The sequence below is a fragment of the Chaetodon auriga genome, chromosome 10, assembly GCF_051107435.1.
Source record: "Chaetodon auriga isolate fChaAug3 chromosome 10, fChaAug3.hap1, whole genome shotgun sequence".
Lineage (NCBI taxonomy): Eukaryota > Metazoa > Chordata > Actinopteri > Chaetodontiformes > Chaetodontidae > Chaetodon > Chaetodon auriga.
In genome coordinates, this window is record NC_135083.1 from 510,001 (window position 1) to 522,500 (window position 12,500).

Below are 12,500 nucleotides of genomic sequence, written 5' to 3' on the forward strand. Positions count from 1 at the left end.
TGAGGAGTTTTTCTCTCTGGAGGAGTCCGGAGCTCTGCTGGAGAGCGGCAAGTTCAAAGGTGTGAAAAACAAACACACCCACAGCGAGAGACGGCAGGCCGTGCGCTCCAGCCCGGATGCCGCGTGAAGCGAAAACAGAAACAGGAAGTGATGATTTGATAAACACTGAAACTCCACATTTAAAAACAGCACAAAGACGACAAATGATATTTTGGAGTATTTCTTCATCAACACAAGAGCAGAAAACGGCTCTTCTTCATGGAAAACGTGTTTTTTCTTCTCCTCACCGGATTCCTCCGACAACACGCAGCCTGCTCATCTGATTGGTTGAAGTCTGCCGCTGATTTTTGGAGAGCGTCTGCTCTCTTCTAGTTTAAAGGAGTTCAAAATGAAAACCAATTGGCTCAGTTACTGTATACAGTACTTCATATGTTTCTGCTGCCCTCTTGTGGTACTTCTGTGTTACTACAGAATACACACTGACTGAGTCATGAACACACAAAGACCTGCAGGGTCTGAGCTGATTACGTTGGTAAACATGAACGTTGTGTTTAATGGAAACCAGGAGTTCATCCTGTTTATGGCCCAGCCTGTATTTGGGACAGGCCTGTATTTGGGACAGGCCTGTATTTGGGACAGGCCTGTATTTGAGTAAATATGGCAGATCCCTGGATCTCCATCCAAAATCAAAGCCTGGCTACGTTAAATCCCGGCAGCTCCTGCAGATCACGCCGTCATCCAGTCATCTTACAGACGGACGATGAAAGGCCTTCATCTGGGGTCTTCATCATTGATGTGGCTCGCCGTTTTCTCGCCCTGAGTGAGGCGACTTTTTAACAGCGTTGAGGAGGAAAAGAGGATTTTCTGTCTCTAATCCTTCAAACAGAAAACCTGCTCCTCTGTCCTCCATCATGTCTCCCTTTAACCCACGATGTCTCTCTGCTGTGTTAATCTGAAGGGATTAATGAGACTGAAATAGAAACTGAGTTCACACGTGAATACCTCTGAACACACCGAACGTCTTTTCAGTGCTGATTGGTCCAAAGCCCTCCTCAATTCTTTGTCTGCTCTGGTTTTTGTGTCTTTTTTTCTGCTCTGTTTTCAATAAATAACTGTGTTAATATTGAAATGCAGAAATTCACATTTTGTGGTTCATTTTTGGCTAAAAGTAAATATTTCCATTGACAGGGAACTACTACGGTACACCCCGTCCAGTCCACATCGGTCCAGAGAGTCCACCAATCACGTACCAGGAACACCGAAACCTGCTGAGGAACTTCAGAACGAGGAGCAAATCCCTGAGTAACCTGGAGAAAGCTGTGGAGGAAGGAGACAACAGCGAGGAGGACAGCGGACTGTCAGGTGTGTGCTGACACACACACACAGGGACACACACAGGCACACACACAGGGACACACACAGGGACACACACACACAGGGACACACACAGGGACACACACAGGCACACACACAGGGACACACACACACAGGCACACACACAGGGACACACACAGGGACACACACACACAGGCACACACACAGGGACACACACAGGGACACACACACACAGGGACACACACAGGGACACACACAGGGACACACACACACAGGGACACACACAGGGACACACACACACAGGGACACACACACACAGGGACACACACACACAGGCACACACACAGGGACACACACACAGGGACACACACAGGGACACACACACAGGGACACACACAGGGACACACACACAGGGACACACACACACAGACACACACACACACACACACACACACACACACACAGACACACACACACACACACAGGGACACACAGACACACAGACAGACATACAGACAGACACACACACACACACACACACACACACAGGGACACAGACAGACACCGACACACACACAGACAGACACACAGACAGACAGACAGACAGACACACACACACACACACACACACACACACACACACACAGACACACACACACACACACAGACACACACACAGACACACACACACACAGGGACACAGACAGACACCGACACACACACACACACACACACACACAGACACACACACACACACACACAGACACACACACACACACACACACACACACACAGGGACACACACACACACAGGGACACAGACACACAGACAGACATACAGACAGACACACAGACACACAGACACACACACACACAGACACACACACACACACACAGGGACACAGACAGACACACACACACACACACAGGGACACAGACAGACAGACACACACACACACAGGGACACAGACAGACACCGACACACACACAGGGACACACAGACAGACATACAGACATACAGACAGACACACAGACACACAGACACACACACACACACACACACACACACACACACACACACACAGACACACACACACACACACACAGACACACACACACACACACACACACAGACACACACACACACTCTCTCTCTCTCCTGAATGTCTCACTGATGTCCCGTCTCCATGTCTCATGATCAAAGCTCAGTGTAGAAACACTCAGGACGCAGCGTCCCCCCCCCCCCCCCCCGGCTGCCGCTTGTATCAGCTGTGACTGATCAATAATCATTCTGTCGTCGGTTTCTGCTGATCACAGATCATCAGTCAGAGACCGAAGCTCCGCTCTGTATCATCACTTTGAGCTCAGGATCAGCAAACGATGCTGTGTTAATCAAACTAACGCACACACCTCTCCCTCTGTTAGCGGGCTCAGCCGGAGTCCCGCCCACCACTCTGCCTCTCAGCCAATCATGGGAGACTGCGGCTGGGAGTCGGGAGGGAACAGAGAATGGAGGAGGAGGAGTAAGAGGAGCAGTTAGAGGAAGAGGAGGAGGAGGAGGTCCGCTGCCTGAAAACTGGGAGATGGCATTCAGTGATTCAGGGGAGCCGTACTACATCGAGTAAGTGATGATGCTGATGCTGATCGATTGATCATCAATAATCACATTTTTCATTTTGTCAGCTGAGCTGCAGATTCTGAGCTCGTTCAAGGCTTAAATTCAATGTTTTTTCAATGGAGTCTGGTGCGTGAGAAGGAGGTTATCTTTCAGAGTGTCACTATCTGAAACAACACTTAGGTTCTGATGAATCACACCGCTCCTACATTACCCAGAATTCACTGTGACCTCAGGTGTTTTCAGAGACATGCTGATGCTGACGACGTCTCTCTTTCAGTCATAACTCGAAGACGACCAGCTGGCTGGACCCACGAGCTCAGAGCAAAGACACGACTTCCTGTACAGAACGTGAGTCTGTTAGTCTGATTGATTGAGTGATTGATTGATTGATTGATTGATTGATTGATTGATAGTAAACCTGCAGTGAGGGACTTTCACATATAAATCACAGTGTGTGTCAGTGTAGCCTACTCTATAGCAAAGGAGTAGACTACAGAAGCCAGGAGGACGGAGGAGGATGGAGGAGGACGGAGGAGGACAGAGGAGCATGGTGTCATCGGCATGCTGACAGTGTTTGTGTAGTTCCTCTTTCTGCATGCAGGGGGAGACAAAGAACTGCAGGTTCAAGATAAAGTGTTCAGACAAACAGTCGATGAATTTGTCCTTCAGATAAAAACTTAGAGGCCAAAATGTGACTTTGGTGAAATTATATTTTTAGATTTTTATGTTAAATCAACCTTTTTTCTGGTTGAAAGTCTGAGGACCAGAGAAATTCACTTCCTGGTTCTGTATATGACCTTTATTTTGAAAGCCAGCAGGGGGCAGCACAGAGTCACATTAACATCCTGTTGACTTACTGTACTCATCTTCCTCTCTGTCTTCTTCACCTGCACAGTCTGCTGCAGCTTTAACTGAGGTCACATGACCTCATCAGGAATTTAACTTCCACATCTTAAAAACAGGAAACAGGTGATATTTATTTTTATTTATTTATTTATTTCTCCATCAGTAGGTTCCTCACACTGGAATCAAACTCCAGCGCAGGAGACAAAAACCAAAGCGTGGACACGCTGAGAGACGCTGGCTGGCACAAAGCCTGTTTGACTGACTCACCTGCTGAGTGGACACATCCTGTGGTCCATCATCTCGTCTTCAGGCTCAGAGCTGTGGATGTGGTCCATCATCTCGTCTTCAGGCTCAGAGCTGTGGATGTGGTCCATCATCTTGTCTTCAGGCTCAGAGCTGTGGATGTGGTCCATCATCTTCCTTCAGGTTCAGAGCTGTGGATGTGGTCCATCATCTTCCTTCAGGTTCAGAGCTGTGGATGTGGTCCATCATCTCGTCTTCAGGCTCAGAGCTGTGGATGTGGTCCATCATCTTGTCTTCAGGTTCAGAGCTGTGGATGTGGTCCATCATCTTCCTTCAGGTTCAGAGCTGTGGATGTGGTCCATCATCTCGTCTTCAGGCTCAGAGCTGTGGATGTGGTCCATCATCTCGTCTTCAGGCTCAGAGCTGTGGATGTGGTCCATCATCTCGTCTTCAGGCTCAGAGCTGTGGATGTGGTCCATCATCTTCCTTCAGGTTCAGAGCTGTGGATGTGGTCCATCATCTCGTCTTCAGGCTCAGAGCTGTGGATGTGGTCCATCATCTCGTCTTCAGGCTCAGAGCTGTGGATGTGGTCCATCATCTTGTCTTCAGGCTCAGAGCTGTGGATGTGGTCCATCATCTCGTCTTCAGGCTCAGAGCTGTGGATGTGGTCCATCATCTTCCTTCAGGCTCAGAGCTGTGGATGTGGTCCATCATCTTCCTTCAGGTTCAGAGCTGTGGATGTGGTCCATCATCTCGTCTTCAGGCTCAGAGCTGTGGATGTGGTCCATCATCTTGTCTTCAGGTTCAGAGCTGTGGATGTGGTCCATCATCTTCCTTCAGGCTCAGAGCTGTGGATGTGGTCCATCATCTCGTCTTCAGGCTCAGAGCTGTGGATGTGGTTCATCATCTCGTCTTCAGGCTCAGAGCTGTGGATGTGGTCCATCATCTCGTCTTCAGGTTCAGAGCTGTGGATGTGGTCCATCATCTTGTCTTCAGGTTCAGAGCTGTGGATGTGGTCCATCATCTTCCTTCAGGCTCAGAGCTGTGGATGTGGTCCATCATCTCGTCTTCAGGCTCAGAGCTGTGGATGTGGTCCATCATCTCGTCTTCAGGTTCAGAGCTGTGGATGTGGTCCATCATCTTGTCTTCAGGTTCAGAGCTGTGGATGTGGTCCATCATCTTCCTTCAGGCTCAGAGCTGTGGATGTGGTCCATCATCTTCCTTCAGGCTCAGAGCTGTGGATGTGGTCCATCATCTTGTCTTCAGGCTCAGAGCTGTGGATGTGGTCCATCATCTCGTCTTCAGGCTCAGAGCTGTGGATGTGGTCCATCATCTCGTCTTCAGGCTCAGAGCTGTGGATGTGGTCCATCATCTTGTCTTCAGGTTCAGAGCTGTGGATGTGGTCCATCATCTTCCTTCAGGCTCAGAGCTGTGGATGTGGTCCATCATCTTCCTTCAGGCTCAGAGCTGTGGACACTTCCAGACCATCGCTGCTGGCTGTGTGAGGCAGCTCGCCAGCAGTCGTTGGCAGTCAGAAGATGTCGCCTGTACATTCTGTTGGTCTACAAAGATCTTCAAACTGTCTCTGGTGTCCTCTTCACTGTGAATCAAGTTCACGCTGCAGCAGGTCTCAACACTGTCTGGTCCTGGAGGATCAAAGGAGACCAGCTGACCCCTCTGAACCGGTTTAATGTCCTCTGACAGAAAACGCTCTGCTGTCCTCACCTGTCCTCTGCTGTCCTCTCAGTGATCTCATCTCTGTCCTCTGTCTCAGTCCCAGAGTTCACGGAGCAGCCCAGTCAGCTGAAGGGTTACTCCATCCACACTCGGCTGTCTAAAGGTCCTCGAGGTTTCGGCTTCAACATCGTCGGAGGAAGTCGACCGAGAGAGTTTCTACAGGTGTACAGTGTCACACCTGGAGGACCACCAGCACTAAACACAGGTACTGAGACTACTACTATCAGTACTACTGTCAGTACATCAGTTACACAGAGCCAGGCAGCTTGTACAGGTGTCACACCTGGAGGACGTCCCACTGTCAGGACAGGAAGTGATTCAGAAAGAGTTTAAGTTTGATTTTAAGAAACTATCACTGAATTTAAGAATAGTTCAGAATTTTGGGGAATCGTGGAACAAAAACACAGAAATGATGTTGAGATTCAGACGTGAGTTAAACTTCATGTATGTTTGAAAACACATAAAACATATCGAGGCAAAAACTTTGAAGTAGAGCCATCGTAAAACAAACTCACTGCGTATTCAATTTAAATAAAGTTTGGGCGTGTTTTTTTCTTAATGTGATGTCAAATAGGATGTGTGTCGTCAACGAATATTAAATCAGTGTTTTATATAATATTAATACTACTGATACAGGTACAGGTGTCAGCACAGGTACAGGAAGATTAACGTATACTCACAGTCAGAGAAATGTGTTGGGGTCCATCCTGCAGAAGAAGACAGCAGCCAATCAGGTTACAGCCTTCCATGTGATCTGGACCTGTTGAGACAATAGTTTCCTGGTTTCAGAAGGTCGTTCACGCTGAGTTGATGTCTTTTTTGGGTAATTCTGATGTTTTGGACAGATTTCCGTCATGTTTCATGCCATCGTGCTGAAACGACCTTTGACCTTCAGCTGATTGTGAAGATTTGATTTCTGCTGGATATAAGCTGAACAGCTGAACGTTCTAATCCACTGGATCACCCTGAAAACTGGGCCGGCATCAGGGATCCTGTTCTAGACAGGTCCAGATCTGATGTGTCAGGCAGAACCGCTTCAGTCCTGGTCTGTCTTATTATTACTGATCAGTGAGCAGACGGCTGTGAGCCCAACAGGCAGGTCGGTCTGTCCTCACTCAGTAACAACAACACATGAAATCTGATGGATTTCCCTGAATGAGATAACAAAGATCCCTCCTGCTGCACCTCAGGCCTCCTCACATTTTCTATTTGACTGACGGGTTGACCTGTCTCATTCTAATGACTCGTCAGAGGACAATCAGTCAGTCATGTCCACTGCCAAAGCTCTGTTGTCCTGTGACCGTAGTGAAAAGAGTCCATGTCTTAATTGCACAGACAGACCAGAGACGCTGCGACGCGTTCAGCTGATGTGAAACATGGACGCAGGTTTAAACAAACTCTCGCTCCCTCTGGAGGATTATGCTGCTGTTTAGTTCCCAGGTCTTTATTTTTCCTCAGGGACACAATCTCATGATCTACAGCTAATCCACACACACACACACACACACACACACACACACACACACACACGCATGCGCGCACACACACACACACACACACACACACACACACACACACACACACACACATTCTCTTTAATCTGTCCGACACACACAGCCTCTTTTCTTTCCCTGTCAGACCTGCTGACATGCACTGAGGATAAATAGTCAGGAATGTAACACACACACACACACACACACACACACACACACAGAGTTCATGAAATCTCCTGGGAAAGAGAGCTGAGAGTTTCAGCAGCAGAAAAATGTCCAACAGCAGAGAAACAAAACAAAACAAAAAATCTGAGAAAAAACTACAGCACTGTTAGCACTACCGTACAGCTAACGTAAAGTGGGTACATTAGCACTGTTAGCACTAATGTACAGCTAACGTAAAGTGGGTACATTAGCACTGTTAGCACTACCGTACAGCTAACGTAAAGTGGGTACATTAGCACTGTTAGCACTAATGTACAGCTAACGTAAAGTGGGTACATTAGCACTGTTAGCACTACCGTACAGCTAACGTAAAGTGGGTACATTAGCACTGTTAGCACTAATGTACAGCTAACGTAAAGTGGGTACATTAGCACTGTTAGCACTAATGTACAGCTAACGTAAAGTGGGTACATTAGCACTGTTAGCACTACCGTACAGCTAACGTAAAGTGGGTACATTAGCACTGTTAGCGCTAATGTACAGCTAACGTAAAGTGGGTACATTAGCACTGTTAGCACTAATGTACAGCTAATGTAAAGTGGGTACATTAGCACTGTTAGCACTAACGTACAGCTAACGTAAAGTGGGTACATTAGCACTGTTAGCACTAATGTACAGCTAATGTAAAGTGGGTACATTAGCACTGTTAGCACTAACGTACAGCTAATGTAAAGTGTGTACATCAACTGTTTGGGACGAATCAACACAAAAACAGTTTAATGTTTAACAACACTGGAGTACTGCAGCACGTCTGCAGTCTGACTGTTCACCTCCAGGTCCTCTCAGCCTCGATGATGAGCAAGACGCTGACAACATGTCAGAGTATGATACAACAACCTGTAGACTGACCGTGTGTCCTGGTCTCTGGTCCTCCAGCGGACATCCTGGTCTACATCAATGACAGCTGCGTGTTGGGTCGCTCCCATAAAGAGGTGGTGGAGATGCTGAAGTCAGTGCCGATGGGTCAGAGCGTGGATGTGGTGCTGAGGAGAGGATACCCGATGCTTTATAACCCCGATGGGTGTCCCAAACAGAGTCTGGAGACGGTGCGCACTGTATTTCATTCACTGTTTTACTACTATTCCGATTTCTGTGCTCATTATTTTGCATGAACAGTGACCCTGAATAATACACTAACCCTGTATCTGACTTTTTAACCCCTTCAACAGCCACAGACTCCCAGCGAGCCCCCCAACCCCCCCAACGCAAACCGCAGCCTGACACACCTCACCTACAGCCGACCGCTGGACGCCAACGGCAGCACGCCAGGTCAGGAAGATGACACGTCTGTGTTAGCCTCAAGGTCCACGTCATCAGACTCACAGGTTCAATGCCCTGAAGTTAGAAAAGCTGAGGACAAAGTGGCCTGCTGTCACACTTCAAACCAGTAAAATCAAATGCCAGAAATGTTTGTTTTTGATTTTAAATTAACATCCAATCAATCTGCTAAGATCTCATTATTCTGCTTTTATGAAACTTCCTTTCATGAACATGAACATGAGCATCTGCTTTCAGGGCAACACAGAATTTAACACACATTTTATAATGAGTTGTTCATCTATATATCCATCCACCTGTCATCTCTCTATACATTTTTAATTTGATAATCAATCAGTTAACTAACTAATAATTACTGACGGAATCACTTGAAAATCCAGGACTGAGCCAAACTCCACCCTCCTACACTGCTCAGCCAATGACAAATGGGTTAACAGGCCCACCGACGCCCACTTCCTCTGACGCCCCACTGGGTCCTCCACCCCCTCCAGAGAGGACAGCAGCCAATCACAGCGACTCTGACGGCGGCCTGTCCAATGCTGGAACACGAAGGTGAGAGGAACTTCAGCGTTAGCATTAGCAGTGTTAGCGACAATAGCAAAAGTGCTAGAAGAAGTTCAGTCTGCTCACACACCTTGACACAGATGACTGTCAAAACCTGGACAGCTGCAAACTGTCATCCATGATTAATCCCACCTACAAAGCTCTGATTGATGGAACGTGCACGGAAACAGCAGCCAATAAGAACAACACAAGCTTTGTTTGAATGATATGTGGTGGGGGGGTTCGTCTGAGGTCTGGGACCAGGTAGTAATAGTAGTAGTAATAATTTATGTATTTCATAATGATCTTCTTGAAAATAAACATTTGTGTCTCCCCTCTGCTCCCCTTCATCTTCACAGGTCTTCTCTGATTCGCTACAACAGCAGCACTCTCCCCGCCCTCTCCTCCTCCCTCCTCCACCATCAGAGCTCCAAGTCATCAGAGAGTGATTTGTCTACGTCGACACTCCCCAACTCCTCCTCCACACTCCCCATCACCTCCTCGTCCTCTCATACTCTGTCCAAACTACCCCTATCTCAGCCAGAGACGGGCCTTCTCCAAAACTCCACCAGCCCCACCACCAACAACCCCAGCTCCTCCTCCACACCTCCTGGCGCTCCCGTGCAGCGCCCACCAATGCCCCAGACTTCCCTTGCCCTGACCCCACCCAGAGACGTCCCACCCTGCGGCTTCAATGGCTGTCCCGCCAATCACCAAGCGCCCTCCCCAGCCAGCCGGGGTAACTCCGGGCTTGAGCTCCCCCTCAGTGTGGGGTCACCTGGCTCAGCTCCTGGTGGAGAGCTTGTACCAGTAGCCCTCGGGCGCAGTGAGAGTGGGGGGCTTGGGTTCAGTGTAACAGCAGGGGGGCAAGGAGGTCAGCTGGCCATAGTGAGGCGGGTCTGGGATCGAAGGCACTGCCCCTCGCTGCAGCCGGGGGACGCCATAGTGAAGATCAACGGAGCAGACGTACAGAGCCTCAGCTTCTCCCAGGTAAAACATTATTACTGATCCAACACCCAAACAGTCAGGGTCGATGATTCTGAATTCTTCACTCTGATTGGCTACCCAGAATCACACTAGAGGAATCATTGCCAAGATGTCACTCCAAAAGCCTCAGTAGGTTTCATAGAAACTAAAATATTTGAATGTGTCTTACCACGTGTAGTCTGTGAAAAGTTTCCTGTCCAACCTCCTGCTGGCTGCATCCACTTGATCCACAAGATCTCTGTGGTGACCTTCTTCAGTCATGACATCATGAATTGTACAAATGTTTTCAGAGTCTCTCCTGGAAGGTGTTCATGTCTGTAGTTTACAAGTTTAAAAGTGAAGGATGAAGTTGTTGATTGTCGGACTGTGTGTCACAGAAAGTAAAAAATTGACATAGTTGCCCCCAATTTCACCATCATAAAGATAGTTAAAGACTGACAAGCCCTTTGTTTGAAACATATTGAGGCGTTAAGACATTGCATTGTTGAACCATGAAGACTAGTTTCATGTACGGTGGTTTGTTCTGTCGGCACAGTCTCAGAGTTGACCCCTAAAGGAACAGTCCTTTCGGATGTCAAGAAAACAAACAGGTTGTCCTGCTATGTTAGTCGGTTCATTAACAATGTTAAAGCAGGCACAGGTGTGTTAGAAGTCGACATAAACAGGTGCAAATTGTGTTGAGGACATAAAGTTGGAAATGTTTCAACATGAGCACAATCTTTTGTACCAGAACTGCAGAGGTCTGTGTTTCATGACCTCACAAAGACAAGATGAAACTAGAGGGAGACAAAAAAAAGGACTGGATTTCCAAGAACATCTGAACTGTTACACAGATACACCCCACAGTGTGTACAGTAAATTACTAGCTAGCTAGTCGCTATGGCTAATCTTAATAGCAATATTTTGGCTGTTGGTCCCAGATGACTGAATTCCTGACTGTCACAACAGGATGGGACATCTTCGAAACAGTATTAGGATATGGGGCACCATATAAGTTTCCATTTATACCCTTAAAAAATAACAACCATTGGTACATTTCTCTCCTCAGGTCCAGAGAGTCCTGCAAGAACACACCAAACAGGGAGAGGTAGTACTCCTGGTCTACAGAGGAGGTACAACTGAACATCTGAACCCCTCTAATCTATTCAAAGATGATTCTCAGTTGTAGCAACTGAATTAAAGACATTTGATTATAGGGCATCAATAAAAGCATTAGTAGAGTTACAGGTGACACCAGGTGTCCTGTTTCCTGTCATAACTTTCTCTCTCTCTCAGGTCCCATCTCTTCCCCATTCGTCACCCCCAACCTCTACAAGCCCCTGCCCTCCTCATCCCACCCTCTGACTTTAGCCGACTTGCCTTCACCGTCCACGGGTGCCTTGGTGGGGGGCGTTCCCCCACTCACCCAGGCCGGCTTGGCCCTGGAGAGTCCCCAGGAGGGACACCTACCAGCCCCAGGAACCCACCAAGGTAACTACATTCCTGCCTCGTGCTGCATGCCTTTGAGCAAGGCCGAGGTTTAATTTGTCATGTTTACACTGATAGCGTCCTCCTTTTCCATCCGCTCCCATCAGTCCTTTTCCTCCTTGTTTTCCAGGAGTCCCTCCAGCCCAGATGCCTAACGGGTCCCCAGCCTCAGCCCTCATCCAGAGCACCAGCTTCCTGGACTCAGTTCCTGTGACGCTCACCTTAGAGCCACGTGATTTGCTGGGAGTAGAGGAAAGTGCTGGTGGGCCTCCTCCAGTCAGAGGGGGAGGTGGGGGAGGAGCACTGGGAGCAGTGGCCAAGGACGGAAGAGTGGGAGTAAAGACCATGGAGGTGGAGCTGAGGAGGCGTCCAGGAGAAGGCTTTGGATTCGTCATTGCCTCTCAGGAAGTGACAAATGGAGGTGAGTCTCAGTTAATCTAATCTGGGTTTTATTTACACTACAGGCCAAATATTAAGGCTTTCACAGTAAGTTCATGTGAATGAGACTGTTTTTATGATACTGAAGAAAATGAAATTTGATGTTTGTCAGGAGAATCTGAAGATGGGGGGGGGGGTAGTTTTGGGGTAGTCTGATAGTTTTTGAACAGTTTTAACACATGCTGCTCTGCTCAGAGGCAGTGGAAGAGACCATTTAACTGTCTTGTTGATGTTGGAGGAACAGTCCGGATTGTTTGTATTTACGTGGATGAGTCATCCTCAGAGGACGC

At 48.0% G+C, this 12,500-nt stretch overlaps 1 protein-coding gene across 3 annotated transcripts in view; it reads left to right on the forward strand.

Annotated features, from left to right (window-relative positions):
• magixa (MAGI family member, X-linked a) overlaps positions 1-12,500 on the forward strand; it is a 38,062-nt gene that overhangs the window by 11,431 nt on the left and 14,131 nt on the right. For all 3 annotated transcript variants that reach the window (XM_076741505.1, XM_076741503.1, XM_076741504.1), the window contains 12 exons: positions 1-59; positions 1,189-1,362; positions 2,761-2,956; positions 3,231-3,301; positions 5,817-5,984; positions 8,374-8,543; positions 8,667-8,766; positions 9,156-9,327; positions 9,678-10,308; positions 11,354-11,417; positions 11,581-11,775; positions 11,903-12,193. The exon at positions 1-59 is cut by the window's left edge and continues 61 nt beyond it. In XM_076741505.1, coding sequence (XP_076597620.1) covers positions 1-59; positions 1,189-1,362; positions 2,761-2,956; positions 3,231-3,301; positions 5,817-5,984; positions 8,374-8,543; positions 8,667-8,766; positions 9,156-9,327; positions 9,678-10,308; positions 11,354-11,417; positions 11,581-11,775; positions 11,903-12,193 — 2,291 coding nt within the window. The remainder of the gene's footprint in view (positions 60-1,188; positions 1,363-2,760; positions 2,957-3,230; positions 3,302-5,816; positions 5,985-8,373; positions 8,544-8,666; positions 8,767-9,155; positions 9,328-9,677; positions 10,309-11,353; positions 11,418-11,580; positions 11,776-11,902; positions 12,194-12,500) is intronic.